This window comes from Panulirus ornatus, chromosome 1 (genome assembly GCF_036320965.1).
Source record: "Panulirus ornatus isolate Po-2019 chromosome 1, ASM3632096v1, whole genome shotgun sequence".
NCBI classification, from domain to species: domain Eukaryota; kingdom Metazoa; phylum Arthropoda; class Malacostraca; order Decapoda; family Palinuridae; genus Panulirus; species Panulirus ornatus.
Genome location: NC_092224.1, coordinates 71756841 through 71783590, shown reverse-complemented (window position 1 = coordinate 71783590; position 26750 = coordinate 71756841). Strand labels below are relative to the sequence as shown.

Here is a 26750-nt window from a genome sequence, read left to right as displayed (position 1 = left end):
TATGACCACACTGGTGTATGACCACACTGGTGTATGACCACACTGGTGTATGACCACACTGGTGTTTGACCACACTGGTGTATGACCCCACTGGTGTATGACCACACTGGTGTATGACCACACTGGTGTATGACCACACTGGTGTATGACCACACTGGTGTATGACCACACTGGTGTATGACCACACTGGTGTATGACCACACTGGTGTATGACCACACTGGTGTATGACCACACTGGTGTATGACCACACTGGTGTGATGACCACACTGGTGTATGACCCACTGGTGTACACTGGTGTATGACCACACTGGTGTATGACCACCACTGGTGTATGACCACACTGGGTGTATGACCCACACTGGTGTATGACCACACTGGTGTATGACCACACTGGTGTATGACCACACTGGTGTAATGACCACACTGGTGTATGACCACACTGGTGTATGACCACACTGGTGTATGACCACACTGGTGTATGACCACCTGGTGTATGACCACACTGGGTATGACCACACTGGTGTATGACCACACTGGTGTATGACCCCACTGGTGTATGACCACACTGGTGTATGACCCCACTGGTGTATGACCACACTGGTGTATGACCACACTGGTGTATGACCACACTGGTGTATGACCACACTGGTGTATGACCACACTGGTGTATGACCACATCGGTGTATGACACACTGGTGTATGACCACAATGGTGTATGACCCCACTGGTGTATGACCACACTGGTCGTATGACCCACACTGGTGTATGACCACACTGGTGTATGACCACACTGGTGTATGACCACACTGTGTAATGACCACACTGGTGTATGACCCCACTGTGTATGACCACACTGGTGTATGACCACACTGGGTGTATGACCACACTGGGTGTATACCACACTGGTGTATGACCACACTGGTGTATGACCCCACTGGGGGTATGACCACACTGGTGTATGACCACACTGGGTATGACCACACTGGTGTATGACCCCACTGGTGTATGACCACACTGGTGTATGACCACACTGGTGTATGACCACTCTGTGTATGACCCACACTGGTGTATGACCACACTGGTGTATGACCACACTGGTGTATGACCACACTGGTGTATGACCCACACTGGTGTATGACCACACTGGTGTATGACCACACTGGTGTATGAACCCACTGGTTATGACCACACTGTGTATGACCCCACTGGTGTATGACCACACTGGTGTATGACCCCACTGGTGTATGACCACACTGGTGTATGACCACACGGTGTATGACCACACTGGTGTATGACCCCACTGTTGTATGACCACACTGGTGTATGACCACACTGGTGTATGACCACACTGGTGTATGACCACACTGGTGTATGACCACACTGGTGTATGACCACACTGGTGTATGACCACACTGGTGTATGACCACACTGGTGTATGACCACACTGGTGTATGACCACACTGGTGTATGACCACACTGTGTATGACCACACTGGTGTATGACCACACTGGTGTATGACCACACTGGTGTATGACCACACCGGTGTATGACCACACTGGTGTATGACCACACTGGTGTATGACCACACTGGTGTATGACCACACTGGTGTATGACCACACTGGTGTATGACCACACTGGTGTATGACCACACTGGTGTATGACCACACTGGTGTATGACCACACTGGTGTATGACCACACTGGTGTATGACCACACTGGTGTATGACCACACTGGTGTATGACCACACTGGTGTATGACCACACTGGTGTATGACCACACTGGTGTATGACCACACTGGTGTATGACCACACTGGTGTATGACCACACTGGTGTATGACCACACTGGTGTATGACCACACTGGTGTATGACCACACTGGTGTATGACCACACTGGTGTATGACCACACTGGTGTATGACCACACTGGTGTATGACCCCACTGGTGTATGACCACACTGGTGTATGACCACACTGGTGTATGACCACACTGGTGTATGACCACACTGGTGTATGACCACACTGGTGTATGACCACACTGGTGTATGACCACACTGGTGTATGACCACACTGGTGTATGACCACACTGGTGTATGACCACACTGGTGTATGACCACACTGGTGTATGACCACACTGGTGTATGACCACACTGGTGTATGACCACACTGGTGTATGACCACACTGGTGTATGACCACACTGGTGTATGACCACACTGGTGTATGACCACACTGGTGTATGACCACACTGGTGTATGACCACACTGGTGTATGACCACACTGGTGTATGACCACACTGGTGTATGACCACACTGGTGTATGACCACACTGGTGTATGACCCACTGGTGTATGACCACACTGGTGTATGACCCACTGTGTATGACCACACTGGTGTATGAACTACCACACTGGTGTATGACCACACTGGTGTATGACCCACTGGTGTATGACCACACTGGTGTATGACCACACTGGTGTATGACCACACTGGTGTATGACCACGGTGTATGACCACACTGGTGTATGACCACACTGGTGTATGACCACACTGGTGTATGACCACCACTGGTGTATGACCACACTGGTGTATGACCACACTGGTGTATGACCACACTGGTGTATGACCCACACTGGTGTATGACCACACTGGTGTATGACCCACTGGTGTATGACCACACTGTTATACCACTGGTGTATGACCACACTGGTGTATGACCCCACTGGTGTATGACCACACTGGTGTATGACCACACTGGTGTATGACCCCACTGGTGTATGACCACACTGGTGTATGACCACACTGGTGTATGACCACACTGGTGTATGACCCCACTGGTGTATGACCACACTGGTGTATGACCCCACTGGTGTATGACCACACTGGTGTATGACCACACTGGTGTATGACCACACTGGTGTATGACCACACTGGTGTATGACCACACTGGTGTATGACCACACTGGTGTATGACCACACTGGTGTATGACCACACTGGTGTATGACCACACTGGTGTATGACCCCACTGGTGTATGACCACACTGGTGTATGACCACACTGGTGTATGACCACACTGGTGTATGACCCCACTGGTGTATGACCACACTGGTGTATGACCACACTGGTGTATGACCACACTGGTGTATGACCACACTGGTGTATGACCACACTGGTGTATGGACCACACTGGTGTATGACCACACTGGTGTATGACCACACTGGTGTATGACCACACTGGTGTATGACCACACTGGTGTATGACCACACTGGGTATGACCACACTGGTGTATGACCACACTGGTGTATGACCACACTGGTGTATGACCACACTGGTGTATGACCACACTGGTGTATGACCACACTGGTGTATGACCCACTGGTGTATGACCACACTGTGTGACCACACTGGGTATGACCACACTGGTGTATGACCACACTGGTGTATGGACCACACTGGTGTATGACCACACTGGTGTATGGTGTATGACCACACGGTGTATGACCACCACTGGTGTATGACCACACTGGTGTATGACCACACTGGTGTATGACCACACTGGTGTATGACCACACTGGTGTATGACCACACTGGTGTATGACCACACTGGTGTATGACCACACTGGTGTATGACCACACTGTGTATGACCACACTGGTGTATGACCCCACTGGTGTATGACCACACTGGTGTATGACCACACTGGTGTATGACCACACTGGTGTATGACCACACTGGTGTATGACCACACTGGTGTATGACCACTCTGGTGTATGACCACACTGGTGTATGACCACACTGGTGTATGACCACACTGGTGTATGACCACACTGTGTATGACCACACTGGTGTATGACCCCACTGGTGTATGACCACACTGTGTATGACCACACTGGTGTATGACCACACTGATGTATGACCACACTGGTGTATGACCACACTGGTGTATGACCACACTGGTGTATGACCACACTGGTGTATGACCCCACTGGTGTATGACCACACTGGTGTATGACCCCACTGGTGTATGACCACACTGGTGTATGACCACACTGGTGTATGACCACACTGGTGTATGACCACACTGGTGTATGACCACACTGGTGTATGACCACGCCGGTGTATGACCACACTGGTGTATGACCACACCGGTGTATGACCACACTGGTGTATGACCACACTGGTGTATGACCACACTGGTGTATGACCACGCCGGTGTATGACCACACTGGTGTATGACCCCACTGGTGTATGACCACACTGGTGTATGACCACACTGATGTATGACCACACTGGTGTATGACCCCACTGGTGTATGACCACACTGGTGTATGACCACACTGGTGTATGACCCCACTGGTGTATGACCACACTGGTGTATGACCACACTGGTGTATGACCACACTGGTGTATGACCACACTGGTGTATGGGCCTCCCCTACCTACCCTACTGACACTCAATCTGGTGTATACACACGTCACCATGTGACAACCTCTGGTTAAGTGTGAGTGTGGCCGGCCACACTCACACCTCGTTTAATGTAAGTATGACCAGATATTATCACCGGAGGACTGCTGATCCACACAGGCAGGCCGGCCACACTCACACCTCGTTAACGGCACTGTAGGTATGTAGGCAGGGTCGTGGGGGACTCGTACCCAGGTCTTCTGCTGGGGTCCCCAAGCTGGGGGCGCCTCCACCCCTCAAACTCTCCCCCTCCCTTACTCTAGTGAGGTAGGAGGGCCTGGGACACGACTCACTCCCTGATCAGCAAGAACGACTTGATGCAACCGAAAATTTTAGAAAATTGAGTGTGTGTGTGGGACGACATCTGCTGCTCCCTCAAGACTGCCATGTAAGGGTGGGCACTAGGTGGACTTACCCCTCCCCCAAGGGCGGGAGGTCAACGCTCTGAGGTGTACAACGTGTGGTAAGGGACGACCCTGGGTTCATGCGTCGTACTTATAATATTAGGGTTTTATAAAGACCTGCCATCCATGACATGACTAGATCAAACATCCATGACATGACTGGACTGAACGTTCCCCAGTAGGTGAGGAGTGTGAGCCCAGTTAGATCATGGATCTGGTACCAGTTCTCATACCTGGAAGTACCAGTACTCATACCTGCAGGTACCAGTACCAGTTTCAAGTAACTCCTCACTTACAGGCCGTAATCAAACATTGTGACGTCATGGGGTGTGGGGGAGAGGCACGCCCTACAGAAGCCTCCCGCAGAGATTCCTCATTACGTGGTCTTGGTGAGTGAGACGTGTAACCCAGGAGGTGGAGAGAGCATCTCCTTCCTTACTGGAGGGCGAGGACGGTGGGCCCCAGACCGAGCAGGTGTTCGGTTCCACCCCCGCGATGAGACGTCATTCATATCCTTCAACCCACAGATAACACATGAGGAGGGCAGGTGTGTGACACCAGGTCTTGCTGACCACACAACAACCCGGCCAGGCATATCACGTCACGGGGCGGTGGTAAAGTGGGCCTAGCTGGTCTGTCGTCTCCATTCACTGACTGCCCGCTGGTGCGTGTGGCTTGGGGGGGTCTATTACTGTTTGGAACTGATGTTTTTTGGTAACAAAAATATAAGGAAGGGAAAGGGAAAGGATATATAGGGTGGGGAAATGGGTTTCTATCCTTCAACACTCACATTTGCATCATAAATACAGAAGCTTGTGGTAATCTGACAGCATACTGTACGTACGTACCTACACGAAGGACGGGAGACTTAAGAAATACCTGAGGAAAACTGACGCCAGGTGTGTGTCAGTGTGACCCGAGGGCAGGCAGCACACCCAAGCCACGCACAGAGGATCAGCCGGATACGTACGGCGACATCATCGAACGAATAGGTTCGTTGGGTGACAACACAACGTTAGTTAATGTCAAGCCATGAGGGATGTCTGGAGAAGCCGAGGTGTTATGCCTCTCTCCTTACAGCCAGGACTCCAGCAGGCACCTCCGGGTGTGAGAGCTGGGGATGTTCCTTGCTGATACAGGCGTTTAGAAGTTTGTATGACCAAATAGATGTTCTAATCAAGTTTGAAGAGACCAGGAATATCTAAGAGTCTTGACAATAAAGAATGATGTTACTTAGATCTTTTTCAGGAGTTTATCATGAAAGGTTCATCTTTAAATCTAAAGGTTTCGCTTTCATTCAGAAAATCTGGGTTTGGATGTATCTTGATCCGAGAAATGATGAAATTCAGACCGTAGTGTGTCCTGATGTCTAGACACTACATGATGATCATTAACCTACTTCCTGATGCATAATATATAAGTAGCCTACTTCCTGATCCATATAAGAAATATAGAATTTATAAGAAAACTCTGTACTGTGGACGGGCACTACACTGCTCGTAAAGGTATACCACGAAGTTAAATATCCAGGACCTTCGTCAGGTGCAGTTTAGGCCGAGTTAAGGAAGTCACAGGTTTAGACAAAACAGGCGTCTCGGACCACTTCACCTGGAATCAGTAACAACGTCAAATTCCATAGACAAAGGCTTTGTAAACCATTCTAATCGGAAGCAGTAGTGTTACTGGCTTCGTGGAAAACTTTACCGACAGGTGGATGGAATAGCCATGAGGTCCCTCCTGGGGCTTCTCTTGACACAGGCATTTATGTCTTATGTCGAAACTACAACACTGTGACCTGAGAACATGTCATCCCAGATTAACTGTAGATATATAGACAATTGTATCTGCGTCGATAACTTAAACTCACTGGAAAACCTTCCAGTGAGTTTACCTTCCAGTAAACCTTCCAGTATCCGACTCCAAGAAACTTCAGGCTTAAGATTTACAGTAAAACTGAATGATACTGGAAGGATTCCTCTCTTGGATGTAATGGTGAGTGCCACAACACGATCCTTCGTCACCGACGTCTACAGAAAACCCACCAGCCAAGGTTAATGTATGAACGGAATACGTGAATGCACTGAAAATTACAAGATGAGTGTCATTCGTGCATACGTGAGGGGAGGGGATCAAGGTGTGCTCAACCTGGCAACTCCCACACCAAGAACTTCGACGTGTCTGGCAAGTGTTGACCAACAATGGATATTCCAATACTAAATCTGATACCATTGTGAACAACATGCCAGAACAACATCTCGTGGCAAACAGACGTAAGGAGGAGAAGGTCGTGCGAGATATTGTGGCCAGAAACTGCAAAGCGATTGATGAAGACAAGGATATCAATCTGGTAATACAGCAATCCGAAAACATGTTCGCCCGTAGTTAGTTACAGTATGGTAGGTCGCTCTGGAAGTTCGAATCGCATCCATGTTGGTATATGAGTACCGGTGCAGTACTGGGGTGTGTCAGCCCCACCACAAACTACGTTGGACATACAACCTACACCCTGAACCGCCACCTCTCGCTACACCTACAAGAAGGTGGAATCAAACAAAAGCATGGGACGAGACTAACGAGGGAGATTATTGATACTAAAATCATTCCTAGGTGCAGCGATCGGAGGAAACTAAAGATATTAGAAGCCATTCACATTAAAGAGAAAGCACCAGTCATCAAATCCAAACAGACATGACCATCGCCATATAGCTTTTTGATGGCCAGCTAATAAGACGAAGACCTAATGCCGTTTTAGGACAAGGGGAACACGTCACTGATCCACCACAAGCTACCGAGTCCCCTATTTCAGGACAGGAGGAACGTGCCACTGACACACCCGGTCCAGGGTTACGAAGTTCAGAGACTCGGACACGCCCCACCTAACGTTAGCGCCACACCCGGACAATAACGGTCTCGTTGGCCCAACTTAGTGTATTTAGTGATGGACTGTTTGTATCTCTACCTTGTTTAATATTGCTTTTCTGTGTTTACTCCATCATAAGTTTTTATATACTTCTTTTTCCATATTTCGTATTTAGGTTGTAGCTCACACTACCTGCTATGACATTGTTAATTTGTATCGGTTCACAGTGTTTCTCCTCACTTTGTATGTGCTACGTACTGTAGGTTTTTAGTGTTAGTTAAAAACATACATGTAGTTTGCCTTTTACATATCACATCCAAATTTTGTGACGCAGTTTTGCTTTCTTTTATTCTTTTTTTGTAGATTCCCGATGATGCCTCCGTGATGGCGAAAACCTGATTGAAATATAATGATTGTGGATTATAATCAATGAATCCTGCTGTACAATCCTCTCCCTCCAGTTCTTACTTTTCCAAAATAAGGAACAGAGAAGGGGGCCAAGTGAGGCTTTTCCCTCTTAGGCTCAGTCCTCTGTTCTTAACGCTACCTCCCTAACGCGGGAGATGGCGAATCTGTGTAACAGGATTCATTGATAATCATTCACGGTCAAATATCTATTTTACCTTGTGTGTTTGTTTGGCAGTCGATGGGTCGAGTGATGGGAAGGTTCCAGCACTTCCAGCCCTGGTCCGACCTGAGGCGAGTCCAGACCTTCCTCAACACCATCCAGCCCGGCAGAATCCTGGTCTTCATGTTGAGGGTCAGTGTCTGTACAACATGTGGCACGGGAGGAGGTGTCTGTACAACATGTGGCACGGGAGGAGGTGTCTGTACAACATGTGGCACGGGAGGAGGTGTCTGTACAACATGTGGGACGGGAGGAGTTGTTTGAGAGGGTAAGGGGGAAGTAACTGCCGTAAGGTGGATAAGATTGATTTGTGCAAGAACACAGACAGGGAGGAAGGAGTGGCTCTACAACATGGACTGTATGTAAGACTCAGACGTCTATCTGGTTAATAACTCGTCATGAGACCCGTATATTTCCGTTCTTCATCCTCCCTACCCCACAGACGTCCCTGTACCATGACCTGCCACCCCTGTCATTCCAGACCCATGGGTTCCCGTGGTTATATAACACCTGTCCTCCACACGATGATCTGCTTAACTCGTTACAGCCTCCTCTCTCCTGAACTGCTTGGTGCCTTCCCTCCCCTGACCTGCCTGGTACCTTACCTCCCTAACCTGCCAGGTGCCTTCCCTCCCCTGACCTGCCTGGTACATTCCCTCCCCTGACCTGCCTGGTACCTTCCCTCCCTGACCTGCCAGGTGCCTTCCCTCCCTGACCTGCCAGGTGCCTTCCCTCCCCTGACCTGCTTGGTACCTTCCCTCCCCTGACCTGCCAGGTGCCTTCCCTCCCTGACCTGCCAGGTGCCTTCCCTCCCCTGACCCGTCTCCCTCAGGGTGTGTATCTCTGATGTGGTTCACGTGACCTGTGTGCAGGGTGACCTGTCGTACGGCATGCCGCCGGAGGTACGGGTCTTCCTGCAGCGGCAGGGTTCTGCAGGAGCCAGCAGCCTGGTGGGCCGCGGGGCGCTGTGGGCCTGGGCCTGGGTCAAGGGCGGGCGCACGCTGGCCGAGACGCTCACCCTCCCCACCAGGGAGGCCATGGCCAGCGGCCTCCTGCTGCAGGTGTACCTGAACCTGGCACCCCCCGCAGGTGAGTCGTACCACCCAACTGACGCCTGCGGCACGGTAGGTAAGGACGGACCTGGTTGGTTATCTATCATCATCGTCAACATAACAGAGAAGACAACAGTGATAACCGCCATAACGAAGACATAAATAACATAAACAATAAATATAAGATGAATTTACTTAACATTTGTGTTAAAACAACTTTAAATCCTATAAAATTCATCACTAATTCAACCTCCTCACTCCTTTATATGTTGGTTGTGGGCTGATGCTGGGTTGACGATGGGCTGACGGTGGGCTGACGATGGGCTGACGGTGGGCGGCTGGCAGAGGTGTGTCCAGAGTGGCCCTCGGGGGAACACTGGGAGCTACGGCGAAGCTTCTGTGACCAGCACGAGCAGTACGGTGACCTGTGCTCCTGCCCCACACCTGACCTCCTCACACCCACCACAGCCAAGGTCAGCCTCCAAATTCGTCCTCCTCCCACCCACCACAGCCAAGGTCAGCCTCCAAACTCGTCCCCCTCCAACCAAACGGAAACCATTGTCTTCTCCCTAAAACTTCCGACTCCCACGTGACCTGACACAAGCTCTCATAACACTATATACTTTCAACCACAGACCACAGGGAGACACATTCACCCACCATAAGGCTGCACACGGCACAGGTGCAACAGTAAGGTGGGCAGACGTGGTGGATCACTGGAGTACACCATCCCCAGATGTATTAGACACAATCATTATAACCGTATTCTAATCACGACCACCAAACCATCGTCTGCTTCACCGATAATCAGTTCTCGTTTTCTAACTGCTGCCACAGAGCGGATCTTGTAAACATACTCATCGGCAAGTTTTTCCAGTTCACAATTTCCTATGATATCTACATGGAAGTACCTTCCCCTCATACAGCACTGCATATCTTTTTCCTTTTATTTCCTTCCGGCGGTTGAGCCGGAGGGAGATGTGGGTGGGGAGGAACCTTCTGCTTTGCCACCAGTGTCTGAATAATAACCAGAGAGCCCTGAATTATCAGCAGAGGGCCCTGAATAATTAACATAGGGCCCTGGTTCCACCAAAGGTCCTCTTCTCTAAAAAAGAAATCTTCGAAACTGATTCTGCGGAACAAAATAACCTTGACAAGGAGCCAAGCGGGTAGTGCTCATCCTCCTGGAAGGCTCAGGCTGGGGTGTGTCTATGTGAACGTAGCCAGGATGAGGAAAAGGAAGATGTAGGTACAATGTTTGGGGAGAGGAGGAGCCTGGATGTTTTGCCTCCTAGTGATACTATAGTAAGCGCAAGGGTAATGGGTGAAAACAGTCAAGGACTGTTCTAGGGGTAAAGTCTGGGGTTAGTGTGAGGGTAACAGCAAGGGAATGGATGGCACTTCTGTCAATTTGAAGAAATTGTGGAATGTGTAAAAGACAGCAAAGAAGTGAGGCCCAGACTGATGAAGGTGAAAATGAAAGCGAACTATGAGACGTGGATGATTGTGAGTGCTTGTGCAGAGAGTGGTGATGGAGAGAGTGGTGGCATGCACAGAACATCGAACTAGGTAGAAGTACTGTGGTTTCACGAGTGACAGACGAATTGCGAACCAGGTACTCGTTTACAGGAGTTTGTATAAGAAATACTCAGAGGAAAGAATTTATAAGTCGCATTAATGGATCTGAAGCGAGCGCATGGAAGGGCTGATAGAGATGTTTTGTCAAGTGGTACGATTCTGCGAATATACTGTGTGGGAGGAAAGCTGCCAGAAGCAGTGAGGGGTGTGTGGGAGCAGGAGGATATGGAGGGTTGTTTTAGGTGAAGGAGGGTTTGCACTCCTGGCACATACCAGGTGAGGGAGGTATGTGCCAAGGCTCTGAAGAAAGGAGCGGGTATGTAGTAGGCAGGTCAGTTAGGTCAGTCAGTTGCTGTTTGCAGATGACACGGCTCTGATGGCAAACTTGAGTGAGAAACTGTCGAAGCTGGTGCTTAAGTTTGGTGGCGTGTGTGAAAGGAGGAAGGTGACTGGATGAGTGGCAGTCAGAGGAGATAGCCAGTTCGGTCTGAGGTAAAGTATGGATGGAAGGAACTTGGTGGAAGTGGGATGTTTTAGATCCCGGGGAGAGGACACGATGGCGGATGGAACACGGGAGCCAGAGTAAACCAATTGGTGGGTAAGTGAGCGAAGGTCGTGGATGCCATGTTAGCTTGATTAGAATGAAAGATTTTAGACAAAAAATTACATACCTTTATCCTCGGAGTAGATCTCCATCTCCTTTAATTTTTCTTTCTCTTTTCTTCTCCAGAAGGATAGCTTATTTTGGACGGTATGACGGGTCATGCGGGAGTTCTTGCCTCAAGCTTAAGATTCATTTATGACAACCACTTACATCGTTCGCAGTTCACTTATAGCATGCACGAGCCCTTAGATATTGCACAGCGTGTCTCGTGGATCATCCATCACTACTATAACGAAGGTGGAATCGAGTAAACACCTGTTGGTGCACACTAGAAAGTTATTGACTCCATTATCTCAGCGAGCGACCAGAAACAGCAGCCTAGCCTTGTGTTTACGTCTAGTTTCCCCAGGTGGACGCCAGGGTACAAGGCACGGCCATTTCAAAGCGGATAATCCATGGGAATTATAGACCAAAAACAACGGAAAATCTCTGTTCATCCCTCGTGAACTTTAAAACGTAACTAATTACGATCATTTATTGCTTTTCTGTTGATCAGGATCACAATGGGGATCACTGAAGAGCTTGGGACTCCCAGCGACCGCTTAATCTGCTTACAGCAAAAACTGCCCAGAGTACACCGGAATATCATCACTAATGATCAATGATTAGTTTGTTTCCCTTGTCGTCGCTTATAGCTTTGTGAAAATCTGAAATTGCTTCTAATGTGGTCTTTTACTAGACTTTATATCTTTATAATCATTTGTTATTTTTTGGGGTTCCTAGACATTACTCAAATGATACTCAACATTAACGTGAACAACGCAAGAACGACTGTCACGGATCTTTAATTTTAGCATCATAACTACTATGTAACACAGACTCCTGTATTATTAACGTTACCTGACGTGTGTGTATTTCAGATTGAAAACAACCAGATCGAGAAGGCCGCCATTATACTGGTCGCTCACCGGGTGCCCGCGTTGTACAGGTGAGAGAGAGAGAGAGAGAGAGAGAGAGAGAGAGAGAGAGAGAGAGAGAGAGAGAGAGAGAGAGAGAGAGAGAGAGAGAGGAAAATCTGCCAAATGGAAGCTATAGATACGGATAAATGCTGGATGAAGTTCAACCCAAATAAATATAATGAGGATGAGTCACAACCATACAAGGTGCTATGTGGTCATCATGTAACGTGATACATGGAGCAGGAATCTGTGCATAAAAAGGTGTGGGAGTTGACATCATGACCAACGTGTCGCCAGACTCCCTCCCTCCCTGGTGATGAGGCCAACTGCCGGGGAATGTTAGAACTACATCCATGGTCTTGGATGAGGAAATATTCAGTGAGCTGGTCACATCGTACATGAGGCCAAAACTGGAATATTCTTCTCAACTGTATGATAATTACCATACTATACTTCAGTACATGATTATGTAATAATTACCACACCATACCTCTGCACATGATTATACAATAATTACCACACCATACTTCAGTACATGATGATGTAATAATTACCACACCATACTTCTGCACATGATTATACAAAATTACCACACCATACTTCAGGACATGATTATACAATAATTACTATACCATATTTCAGTACATGATTATACAATAATTACCTTACTATACTTCAGTACATGATCATACAATAATTACCATACCATACTTCAGTACATGATTATACAATAATTACCATACCATACTTCAGTACATTACACAATAATTACCACACCATACTTCAGTACATGATTACACAATAATTACCATACCATACTTCAATACATGATTATACAATAATTACCATACCATACTTCAGTACATGATTATACAATAATTACCATACCATACTTCAGTACATGATTACACAATTATTACCATAACATACTTCAGTACATGGTTACGCAATAATTCCCATACCATACTTCAGTGCATGATTATACAATAATTACCATACCATACTTCAGTACATGATTATACTATAATTACCATACCATACTTCAGTACATGATCACACAATAATTCCCATACCATATTCAGTACATGATTATACAATAATTACCATACCATACTTCAGTACATGATTATACAATAATTCCCATACCATACGTCAACGCAAGAGTGTCTGAGCCACCACACGTCACTGCAGGAGCCTGAGGACAGTCATGTCAGCACAAGGGTTTGACAGGAGCCGTCTGGAGGTGTTCACACCGACCCCACACCAGGAGTTGGCCGAGTTCCTACGCCTGATGGGGCTGCCCCTGACCGTCACCCACCAGGAGAGCCGCTACATCGCCACCCTCATCTCCAAGCAGTTCGTCTTCGCCATCAGGTACGTCCTGGACAAGTACCAGGACGCAGACTTCGTCATCGTTCTCGAGGAGGACATCAGCGTCTCGCCAGATTTCTTCGTGTACGTCTCCATGACTTCCCTGGTGACCTAAATATGTGGTCGGTGAATCATACAGAACAATATGGTAACCAGTATAACATAAGATCTCACTCCGTCAACTACATAATCTTAAAACGCGTCTTAACGATGACTTTTTCTTGTATAATTGATAAACATCAACAATAGCTGATCATGGCAGCTGTGAAACACCTCGTTTTCTCACGGTCACATAGTCAATTTCTTCTCACTCGCCTCACGAGGGACAATATCATTTCTCTTCTCATGACTTAGTAACATAAACAGAATGCAAATTTCTCAAAAGCTACCATTTTGTTCAGGAAACATATCCCGTCCACAAACCAACCTTAACATAAAACCCTTATGACCCTGTCATAAAGTGCGACCTTGCTATCGAATATTCAGAATTATTTCATATAAAAAACTTCACGATATAAAGTTTATATCATAAATAAAAATGATCGTCCTTAATGATTTCAAGTAAATTTGAAAAATGAAATATATAGCAGTTTAGTTTTGTTAGTAACAAAAGTGAAATATGATTATTAGTGTAGCTAGCTCTATTATTATTATTATAGTGTAGCTAGGAGCTCTATGTTAGTGTAGCTGGAAGCTCTATATATACTGGGTTCAGGAACCAGTCAGTTTGGTTGGTACAGAGAATAATGTTTACCTTTTCGTGTTTATGGTCGATCATCCATCTCTATAATAATTTAGTTCCTCCTGACCTTACCCTCACGTCAGCAGGGAAGCCAGGTCCTGACCGTCGAATAGTTTCCTCAACAGGTCAGCCAGCCTCCTGCAGCACGACGCCAGCTTACACTGTGCCTCGGCCCACAACGATCTGTCGTACCCCCACACCTCGCACGACCCCCGAGCCGTCCTGCGGGCAGAGAGCTACACCAACTATGGCTGGATGGTGAGTCCTCACGCTCGTCCCTCCCTCCCTCCCCCGTGGTGTCAGCCAGAGCCAGTGTCTCAGTGGTTAGCGTGTCAGCCAAAGCCAGTGTCTCAGTGGTTGGTGTGTCATCCAGAGCCAGGGTCATAGAGCCTCACCATCATCACCAGCAATATGAGGAAAACCTCACAATATTTCTAGAAGGAAACAGAAGAAAATGTCAAGACTTATAATGTTACAATCTCATGTATGAGGACGACATCACGGTACGACCAGTTGATGTTTCACAGTGCGACCAATTGATGTATTTCATGGTACGACCAGTTGATGTATTTCACAATACGACCAGTTGATGTATGTCACCGTACAACCAGTTGATGTATTTCACAGTGCGACCAATTGATGTATTTCACAATACGACCATGTGTTTCACAGTACGACCAGTTGATGAATCTTAGATACTCATGAACTGAGTGTTATATCTTACAGATTATTTTTTTCCGGCGAAGAAGGTATTGTATAAGACTAAACAATAAATGAGGTTAAAGAGGGAAAATAATGTGTGGTAACTTGAGATACTCAGTGTGAAGCGTTGTGCCCACATTTGGGACATAATGATTTTAAGCTTCGTTGGTAGAATTATAAACTAAGACAATGGTTACAGTACTCTCGACCAGGCTCTGAACTCAGGTGGAGAAAGCTGTTCAGTTGTGGTCATTTGACGTAGTCAAGGATGGAAAACTAGAGAGAATACAGAAAAGAACAACAAATATCATTACCCAAGCAGAAATAAGGGAAATGATAGAAATGTAAGATTGTTTTTGATTAACACTGCAGACTCCGAGATCTGGTACAAGGCTTCAATTTATTAGATAATTCCGAAAACAGCACACAGGTTCCTCACACACGTTCCTCACAACAACAGACTCGGGTTCAACCACCAGAAATAACGTAACGACAGGATAAGATAATATGATAATGACGTGGATCATAGCCGTTTAAGCAGTACAGTTGTAGAACATGAGGTATACTACCAACAGATGTGGTCACTGTGGAAACTATTAATACCTTCTAATTACCTCTATATAAAATACTTCAGTGACAAGTATCAGTAACTAAGACTGTACAGAAATTGTAGTTTTTAATATTTCTCACAGACACATACCTAAAAATGTATTTCTTTTCTTTCAGATCTGATCGTCTACCTGAAGTATCCGACTTCAGAATCTACTTAGATTACTATTTCCATTCAATGATGCTTTCCAATAAAACTTTTGCGTCAGTATAAACCTTACCATTGATCACCAGGTCTCTCGTTATCGGTCCTTTCCATCTCCTTCTTTACCCACCGGCCATTATCGGCGTCCATGTCATCTTCACCAACCCGTCACCTTCATCAGTCACCCATCCCCAATTTCACCCGTTGAGTGGCTCAGTCGTCTGTGGTCTGCAGGTGAGGCGGGAGTTCGCACGGGTGATGGCGTGGGAGTTGGCACGTCAGGAGGAGGAGGAGTACGACTGGGACGTGTACACCTACCACTTCTTGAGGGACGGCCGGGAGTGCGTCATCCCTGAGGTCTGCATCTGACTGGCTGAATCACCATTTGGCGGGCACACAGGCTTACACTGGTGTTGACTCGTCTCTTATCATTGTATATATGTAACGTGTATTTACCTTTACACACACACACACACACACACACACACACGTAGTAGCGTGTGTCATGTGTATGATGTGTCCACCAGCCCCACATAGGTATGGAGGATATCCACATGGACTGAGGATTGGCTGATGCGAATCAGGATTCGTGGGTTTAATCCCAGGCAGACCACTCATGCGTGACGTCAGTAATGCTAACCGTTACGCCACGGAGGTCCGTGTGTGTGTGTGTGTGTGTGTGTGTTATCATTCATCGCTGCATCTAGTATTGTCACAGTAATACTGGTGTCATGTTGACCAACACTATAATGTAGTAATCTCCGGTCACATGTGTCCTGCACTCACTGTCTCCCTGTCTGCAGAGTGTGAAGGGCGGGTTATCTCACACTGCCCTTCTCCCCCACAGGTATCTCGTTCACATCACTTCGGAGACGCAGGTTCCCACATCTCTCAGTTCACCGTCCGACTCTACTTCTCGGATAAGAATTTCAACCAGGATCCCAACGCCACAGTAGAAGGCATAGAACGGTTAACATTTTCCCTCAACTTGAAATGTTTTGTTATACCTGACGTTTAACATAGATCGAACTTATCTGAAGTTCATCATAAGGCCAGCTAACCTGAAGTTCAGCATAAGACTAACTTACCTGAGGTCCAGCATAAGATCAATTTACCTGAAGTTCAGCATAAGACCAACTTACCTGCAGTTCAGCATGTCTAACTTACCCGAGGTTCACTTGATTTACGTGAGGTTTAGCATAGGCTTAACTTATCTGAGGTTCAGCATAAACGTATAAGTTACTTGAGGATCAGCATGCCTTAACTCTTCTAAGTTTTAAAGGTAAATAGTACCCTTCTTTTCTGGAAATGTTTCTTCATGTTTTACACACACTGACATGTCAGATGTTTACGCTTCGTGACATCAGAATGTGTAACATTGCTCGTGTTGTGCAGGCTGGAGCAGGCCACGTACGAGGCCCACATCACCAGCCTACTGCAGAGAGCAAGGTTCATCAACGTGAGCCAGACCAACCCTTGTGAGGACGACTACTTCTCCTACAGGTTCACCGTGGACGAGGACGATATCCTAGTCTTGTTTTTCCACGTGGAGGAAGACATACGCTACTTCAGGTTCAACAATGAGTGGATCGCCTTAGCTTCGGTAAATACCGGACTCGATCCATCTATCCCTTTCGGCTTTTATCTCATACTATCAGCGGGTTTGGATGGTATTACAGTTGAATTCATTGAGAAAGGGGGTGACTTTGTTGCTGATTGGTTGGTAAGGATATTCAATGTATGTATGAATCATGGTGAGGTGCCTGAGGATTGCCTTTGTATAAAGGCAAAGGGGACAAAGGTGAGCGTTCAAACTACAGAGGCATAAGTCTGTTGAATGTACCTGGTAAGTTGTATGGGAGGGCAGTGACTGAGACGGTGAAGGCATGTGCAAGGCATCAGACTGGGGAGGAGCAGTGTGGTTTCAAAAGTGGTAGATGTGTGGATCATGTGTTTGCTTTGAAGAATGTGTGAGAAATGCTTAGAGAAACAGAAAGTTTTGTATGTGGCAGTTATGGTTCTGTAGCACGCATGTGATTTGGATGATAGAGATGCCTTGTGGAAGATTTTATTAAGAAAACATGGTGCGGGAGGAAAGCTGCTAGAAGCAGAGAAGTTTATGTCAAGGGTAAAAGGCACGTGCACGAGTAGGAAGCGAGTGAGTGATTACGTGACTGGTCTTTTGCAGCGGTGTTTGATGTCACCATGGTTGTTTAATCTGTGCATGGATGTGGTGGTGAGGGAGGTAAATGGAAGTCTTGGAGAGGGGAGAGTGTGCAGTCGTAAGGGGATGAGAGGGCCTGGGAAGTGTCAGTTGCTCGCTGACAACTGAGCACTGGTGGCAGGTTCAAGTGAGAAACTGCCGAAGTTGGTGAATGAGTTAAGTAGAGCGTATGAAAGGAAGAAAGTTGAGTAAATGTAAATAAAAAATAAAGTTATTTGGTTCAGCAGGATAGGAGAGGATGCTTGAGGTGTGACTGTGAATGGAAAAGAATTGAAGTCGTGTTTAGATACCTGGGAGTGAACGTGGAAGCGAGTCAAAGGGTGGCTGAGGGACAAAGGTTCCTGGATCATTGAAGAATGTAGGAAGAGAGGTTAGTATCAGGGAGGGCGAAAATGAGTGTGTGTGTGAAGGTATAGTAGTACCAACAATGTTATATGGCTTCGAGGCACTGCTGCACTGTTGTGACAGTGGCACGGTCTGCAGGTGTAACTGTGGCACGACCTGCTCTGTTGTGACAGTGGCACGGTCTGCATTGTTTTGACTGGCACAGTCTGCACTGTTGTGACAGTGGCATGGTCTGCACTGTTGTGACAGTGGCAGTCTGCACAGGTTCAGTCCCTGGTAAGGTGGACTGTCATGCTGGTAAGCAAGTGTTGGTCGAGGGACTCGCAAAGTACCAATGTGTAGACTGTGCTAGAGGACTGGTATGTGATCACACTATGGCAGTACTGTGGTAGCTTGGTGTGTTAGCCCACGATTCAACTGACAGTTATCCTGTTGAGTTGTGGACTCGCCCGACGGAGGACCCATCTGTCCTGTCCCAGTACAAAGTTACTTGGCTCTCATGGTGACAGTGTCATTCTGGATGAGACACTCGGCGTGACAGGGGAGCTGCTTAGTGTTGTAGTTCATACACATGTGGCCAGTGTTGTTGACTGGCATGACAGCTTAATACCAGTTTGTTGACTTAGAGTGTACCCATTATGATACCAAGAAGCCAGTAACTAGTTAGGATCATTAGTGCACTGAAAAGGTAAAAGAAATACACTGTCCTTTAGAGTTTTGACTTTAGCCATATCCAGTCTACCTGTCACCTCTGTTTAAATGTACTGTAATGGTATCATAGCTCTAACTCCTTCTGTTGTCTTGCAGTGCCTGGGAACTTTCGCTCTAGAGTCCCGAGAGGGTCACCATGGCCTTTATCGGCTTAGGTATGGCCCAGCCCACCTGCTGCTGGTGGCCTACCCAGCATCCCCCTACAGGTGAGTGTCTGTTGCTGCTTAGGCTATTTTCTGTTGGTAGCCCATCCCTCTTCTCCCTATAGGTGAGTGTCTGGTGGGGCTCGGGCCATCTGTTGCTGGTGGCCCTCCCCACCAATGGATGTTACGTCAGTGTATACAGTCTGTACATAATGTACGTCTCACTTTACTGTGTTCTGGCTGGTCCCCAGCAGGGAGGTATCCACGTCATTCTTGAAATGATGAGCAGCATATTTGTTCCTGTTGCTCAGCCCGGTCAGTGTCAGAGCCAGCCAACACAGAGGGTTAACCTTTAACGCTAGTCCATCACTTGGGATATGTTAGCTTCATGTTAGCATACGACTGCTCATGGTGTGTGGTGGAGACAGGTATCTTGTGTGTGAAGGGGTAGATGTTAGAATGGGGATGTTAGTCTCACCTCAAGAGTCAATGAGACTTGCAAAGTTAGAAAATATGAAGTGCCAATGTGAGCCTGGTTATTTATAGTTCACTTGAATACACTGGACATGGGTTGAGGATGTGTATGAGTGAAAGTGGTAGGCTGCATGTACCTGATCTATCCCATGTAAGTGGGAACGAGTTAGTAATTTGGAAGAGAGATAAAGTTACATATCATATATAAGTATGTAGATTTCTGTTTGTAGCAGCCTGATATAACTGTTGTCAAACACTACTCTCTTACAGTAGTATCAAGCCAGCAGATGTGACGGTATTCCGAGCCACAACAGAGATCCTGGCGGCAGCTTTCCGTAAGGGAGGTGGGCAGCTGCGGCAGGAGCACTACCACCTGCAGCCTATACAGAAGCGATACACCCACCTGGCTGATGCAGGGCCTCCACCATATCACTTCCAATAAAGAAAATAGAAGGCTTTACTTATTAACCAGAGTACTTTTATGTTGGAACAAACATAAACTGGAGTAATGTTATGACTATAGGCTGAGGGAGATGTGAGAACCTCTCATGCCTGTCCCTGAGGATATTTCCCATTACTTACACTGATGAAGGAAAGAAAGAAGGTAAAGGAGACTTTTGTCATGGGGGTTCTTCACAACATTCACCATCACAACATTCACATCACCAGTCACACTGTTCTTGTGAACCCTTACAGAAAAGTGCTTATCAACAAATGCAGAACTATAAACTGAAAATAATAAGTTAGAATACCTGTATTGACAGCACACTATGATTGCCTAATGGTAACAGATAAAGAATATAATGAACAATTGTATATACATCCTACAAAATGAATTGTCCAGCATACTCATTGCTCTTGAGTTTGCATAAAGCACAACCACAGACAGTTTAATGATCTCATTCTCAGACCTTGCTACTTGTCCTACATACCCTGAGATCAGAATGTAACATGCTTGTGTCTGAAGCCACACACAGGTATGCAAGTATTACCGGTAAAGGAATTAAAATCTAACTTGTGGATTCTCCAAAGTTGAACTAGATAAAGAGATTTAGTGAACATAATGATGGGTTGTTAATAAGAAGTCTGTTATCAGAAAGGAACTAACACACTTGTTTGAAGTATGAATGCAAATATGCACCAGCAAATCCATTTTCCATCACAATTAACTTTTTTTCAAGTAAAATCTGTATGGAGAAAGTAGTAAGATCAGCAGACTACAAGATGTTTTCACTGTTAATTAAAAGTAAGCTCTTGGTACTACCGTAGCTTTAGCTTAACTGGAAATGTTATGCAAAGGATTTGTAAAGTTTATGGCCAGAGACATATAGACACATGCTACAACACTGAGTACAAGATTATATACATATAAAAAAAAAAGCTTTCTTGGAAAGGTCCAAACAGTCCTTGCAGTAAATGATGCAGCATCTTATTGCTCATAATAAGATAACTAAAATTATGAGATTGTGTTTACTTTCTATATTTGCTCACCAGCATGACTTTTAAAGTGCAAGATTTACTGATGAATTCTACTGTGCAAGTCAATACCTTAAAGAATTTTATGTATCTTGTCGTTCTTGACTACTCTGAAGCATTTGATGGCTTGGCTTTCTAAACTTCCTGTTTTGCTTTTCTGATTTTCTCTTCCTTTATGCAAAGCTTTGTCTTCAGCTGGTCCATTGTGGGAGCCACTGATGGAGGGAATTTCTCCTCTTACCCTATCATTTGTATTGCTTAATCTCATCTCTCCATAACTGATAATCTCTCAGCAACATCTAACACTGTTCACTCTCATGTTGCTGTTCCAATCTACATACTTCAACTCGTAGTTCCTTCCCTCCTTACTCTAATCATTGGCTTAATATGGAGCCCATTAATCTCCTTGTCTCAATACAGTCCACTGGCTTTTTTTGTCTTAAAACAGAGTGCATTCCTTTTCTTGTCTTAACAAGCAATCCATTCCTCTCCTTGTCTTAACATGCCATGAGTTCATTCCTCCCCATGTATCAACATGAAGTCCATTGGCCTACTTGCCTTAACACAGAGTCTACTGGCCTCCGTCTCTCAAAATAAAGTCCATTCCTCTCCTTTCTTAACAAGGAGCCCATTCATCACCTTTTCTTAACAAAGAGTCTATTCCTCTCCTTGTTTTAACACAGTCACTTTGTCTCCATGTCTTAACACAAGAGTCCATTCCTGCATTTGTCTTAACATGAAGTCCATTACTCTATCTTAACATAGAGTCTGATGGCCTCCTTACCTTAACTTGGAGTCCATTCCTCTCTTCTTGACATGGAGTCATTCCTCTCTTCTCAACATACAATCCATTCATCTCCTTGTCTTAACACAGAGTCCAGTGACCTTGTCTTAACACAGTTGATCGGCCTCCTTGTCGTAACATGGAGTCTGTTGGCTTCCTTGTCTTATCACAGAGTGTATTCCTCTCCTTGTCTGAACATGGAGTTTATTCCTCTCGTATTAATGTGGACTCCATTGGCCTCCTTATCTTAACGTAGTTCTAATGGCATCTTGTCATCTTGTCTAAACAGTCCATTAATCTCCTAGTCTTTAACATGATATCCATTTGCCCCCTTGTCTTAACTTGAAGTCCATTTGCTACTTAACACAGTGGCCTCCTTGTCTTAAAACAAGAGTCCATTGGCCTCCTTGTATTAACATGGAGTCCATTGGCCTCCTTCTCTTACCATGGAGTCTATTTCCCTCCTTATCTTAACACAGAATCCATTCTTCTTAACACAGAGTCCATTAGCCTCCTTGTCTTACCAAGGAGTCTGTTACTCTCCTCACACTATATATTGTCCTCAAACTAATTCCCAACAAAATCACCCTATTCTTTATACCCATACATCCATGCAGTACTGATAGGATCGATATACCATCCAGCACACCCATTTTTGCCCTAGAATGTAGTGACCTCTTTTTCCGTACATTCCTTGATGTACCCAAGACCTTTGTTTCCTCACCCATCCTATGGCTCACATCTGTTCCCATGGTTCCATTCACTGCCACATCCACTCCATGGTTGGTGTGAGAGAAAGGCCACCTGTGACAAGAGGAAATAAGAGTGGAATATTACTGAAGAGAAATAAGGGAAGAGTGTATGCAATGGTGTATGTGATGGAGGCATGTAAGGATAGGGATAAATGGAGACTCTTTTGCCTTGGATATATCCTTAATAGGAGTTTCTAGAGGGAATGGACATCTGAGATATAGATAGATAGACAGATGTGGTTGTATTATGGGAATGGGATAAGGTAACTATCAAAATCCATAGGTGATATGAATGTGCGGAAAAAAGTGACAGAAAAAACTGATAAACTTTCAAGTCATTCTATGCCTTCCCTCTAACTACAATAATGCTGGAGAGATAGACAGATGTGGTTGTATTATGGGAATGGGATAAGGCATCTATCAAAATCCAGAGGTGATATGAATATGTGGAAAAAAGTGACAGAAAAAATTGATAAACTTTCAAGTCTTTCTATGCCTTCCCTCTAACTACAATAATGCTGGACTACTGCTCTTCTTATAAGTTCCTTAACCCTGGGCATCTTTATTTTGTGTTGATTGAAACTGCATAATCATTTTCATATTTTATTGCGTGAAAAGAGTAAACTCCTTCATGCCTCTGTATACCCTGACAGCTTCAACAAAGACAAGCAGGAAAAAGTCCACAATTACTATGACCTATCTAATTCTAATTTCAATGAAATAAAATTGTGTACCATTCTGTGTTATAAGAACAACATAATGCATAGATGAGAAACACAATATTAGATAGATTTTGTGTATATCACAAATAAAATGTACACCTAAAACTTAATAGAATCCTTAACACAACACATTTAAGCCAAAACCACAAGAGACTTTCAAAAATAGAATCCTTAATACAACACATTAAGCCAAAACCACGAGACTTTCAAAAAATACTGGACATAAAAAGTCCAACAAGTATACTGTACTGTATACAAATAAAAAATTCTTGGTACTATGTTAGAAAGAGACTTCTTTACAAATAAAGGTCATTTTTTTTTTTTTTCAAACTATTCGCCATTTCCCGCATTAGCGAGGTAGCGTTAAGAACAGAGGACTGGGCCTTTTTCGGAATATCCTCACCTGGCCCCCTCTGTTCCTTTTTTTGGAAAAAAAAAAAAATAAAGGTCATAAAGGAGTTAAATAAAATGCCATACATTATAGGACTACTAGAATTCTCAATATACTGTTACAATCAAGTGGAAAAAATTACCAGGAATCAATTTCTAGAAACTAGCTTTTAAATGAAATAACTTAAAAGTCTTGATCATTCTCATATCATACTATCTTTAATGTTCCAATTAAAAAAAGTTATGAACACCATACAGATCACACCTAATAATGATGCACAGAACAATTTTCGTTTTTTCTTGGCATATGTCTAGCCTTATACAGGGAATTCCACTCCAAAACCTTCTAACACAATAAAACTTTCTTGCATTCACCTTAATCTTCCTATTTGATCTGTCTACAAATTCTTCTGAGTATTGCTTTACTCATACCATCTGGCATTATCATACAATTTTTTCTATGATTTCATTCAACTTCACATAAACTATTTCCTTCTTGAGTCTTGCTTATCTCATACATCTACTGTATTTTTCTTTCTATCAGTCAAGTGAACAAGTTTTAGCCTTTGTTAATATTTCATAAACTCATGCCCAAAGTAAAACAAAAAAACCTAAATGTAACAAAGAAAAAAAAGGAAATCAAAGAGAATCACTTGAAAGTGCCCGAAGTGGTGGAAAGCTTGTCTAATAAAAAGGCAGGTTAAAATGTTACAAAAGATACCAGAACTTCTAATGCTTAATTTTTTAAAGGAAAGAAAATGACATCTTAGAGTTAGTAATGTCCAGTCATCACATAATCCAACATAATGGGGAAGAACTGGATCCCATCTGCATGTGGAACACCAAGAGTGAAAAGTCGACTTTGTTGAGGGTGTATCATTGCCAATGGACAAAAAAGGAGTAGTCCTGTCAAAGACCTCACTTCAAAAGAATCCATCCTTTCCCTGTTGCTGATTGTAGCACAACCTTGAAGGTTCAAGAGCCCTGTAAAAGAGGTCTTAACGTTTTTCATAATAATAATAATAATAAAGCTTAAGGCAGAGACATAAAAGCCATCAGCTGTCAAGAGGAGTAAGAAGGACACCAAGCAGTCCATCAAAAGAATGTGGATCAAATTCGGAGGCTAGATTAGGGGAATTAAAAAGCTGGATTGTTTTAATCTTGCTTGAGTTAGTTATCATGTGGGGCTGCAGCTGCCTTAGATGTATAAGCAGTACTCCATGTAAACAAATTAATGCTACTATACAACTCCTCCTGCAACTAAAAGATGTACCTTCAGCATTTGCAAATTGTGTTTATTTTGAGGAAGACAGTTATATGTGTAATTGGGGTTTCCAAGATAAATCAAACATTACAGTTACACCAACTATTTTATGGAGTTGAGCAGTGGAATATACAGCCACCAATGGAGATGGTAAGATCATAAAGGTTTCAAGAAAAAAAAATTATAGGCATTAAATTTACTACCGTAGATCTGTCCCACTAGCAGATCCTTTCAAAATCTCTTTAAGGAGTAGTTGTGATAAGATGACATACAAGGTGAGCAAATGGAGTGAATTTGAAACAAACAGATGGAAAGTCAGCTGTCTTCATAATATGAATGAATTGGGTTCTTTGTTGCATGCCTCTGAACTTGCACCTGTGCTTTCTCGTCTGTTCTATCTCTGTTTAAAAACCAAAATTTTTCTTTTTTCTTGTAAGCTTGTGTTGATAGATCCCATCCCTATGAAGGGTGACCATTCTGACTCCTTTAACTATTGCCCTGTTATTGTGATATTTACCATTTCATCTTTGAATCCTTCCTCAACTCTCATATCTAAGACACCTCAAAACTCACAATCATTGATCTGATTACCAATATGGCTTCTGTAAAGCATGACCCACTGGTGATATTCTTTCTTTTCTTACTATTGTCTGGTCATCATCCCTAAAAAAAAATTTGGGAAGTCTTGTGTAGTTTCCTTTGACATCCAAAGCTTTTGACAGGGTATGGCATCAGGGTCTCATCTCCAAGCTCCCCTCCCTCACTTTGCTCCTTCAAATACACCTCCCTCTCTGCCTTACCTATCTCTGTGGTTGTTGATGGATCAGCCTCCTACCCTTAACCATCAACAGTGGTGTACTTCAAGGTTCTGTCCTGTTCACTACACTTTTCTCCTTTTTTTCAATGATTTCCTCTCTTTCACAAACAACCAAATGCATTCAAATGCTTACAAAATCAACACTGCATTCATCCACATCCTTCAATCCTGCTCCTCATTCTCTCACTCAATCTACATCTCGAGTTGACACAGTTTCCTTGATAAACTCAGACTTGCATATGATACCTCAGTGAGGTAGACATAATTTACTTAAGACCAAGATCTATTTTCTATACATCTCTCTATCAAAAACTCCGACAACTCTTATCTCTCATTTGATGGTTCTGTAATTCACCTCAACTCAAATGAACATACTTGATATAGTGTAATATCTACTCTTTCTTGAAAACCCCGCTCTACAGAGATACCTAAGTCTGCCTCTAAGAAGCTGGTTGTCCTGTTTAGATATTGAAACTTTTTTCCTCTGAACAGTTGCTCTGTTTATACAAAAGATTGATTCATCCTTGTAGGGA

General features: G+C 44.7%; 1 protein-coding gene across 3 annotated transcripts in view; it reads left to right on the top strand.

Annotated features, from left to right (window-relative positions):
* Positions 1 to 20823, top strand: part of LOC139749575 (protein O-linked-mannose beta-1,2-N-acetylglucosaminyltransferase 1-like) — a 29021-nt gene extending 8198 nt beyond the window's left edge. The window contains exons 4-14 of one of the 3 annotated variants that reach the window (XM_071663651.1): positions 8369 to 8485; positions 9226 to 9442; positions 9751 to 9878; positions 12508 to 12575; positions 13738 to 14001; positions 14785 to 14917; positions 16350 to 16472; positions 16963 to 17084; positions 17511 to 17718; positions 19492 to 19601; positions 20283 to 20823. In XM_071663651.1, coding sequence (XP_071519752.1) covers positions 8369 to 8485; positions 9226 to 9442; positions 9751 to 9878; positions 12508 to 12575; positions 13738 to 14001; positions 14785 to 14917; positions 16350 to 16472; positions 16963 to 17084; positions 17511 to 17718; positions 19492 to 19601; positions 20283 to 20454 — 1662 coding nt within the window. In that variant the 3' untranslated portion in view covers positions 20455 to 20823. Of the gene's footprint in view, positions 1 to 8368; positions 8486 to 9225; positions 9443 to 9750; positions 9879 to 12507; positions 12576 to 13737; positions 14002 to 14772; positions 14918 to 16349; positions 16473 to 16962; positions 17085 to 17510; positions 17719 to 19491; positions 19602 to 20282 lie in introns of all 3 variants that reach the window. The other 2 variants (XM_071663641.1, XM_071663659.1) reach the window with 2 other exon arrangements.
* The last annotated feature ends 5927 nt before the right edge of the window (positions 20824 to 26750 follow it).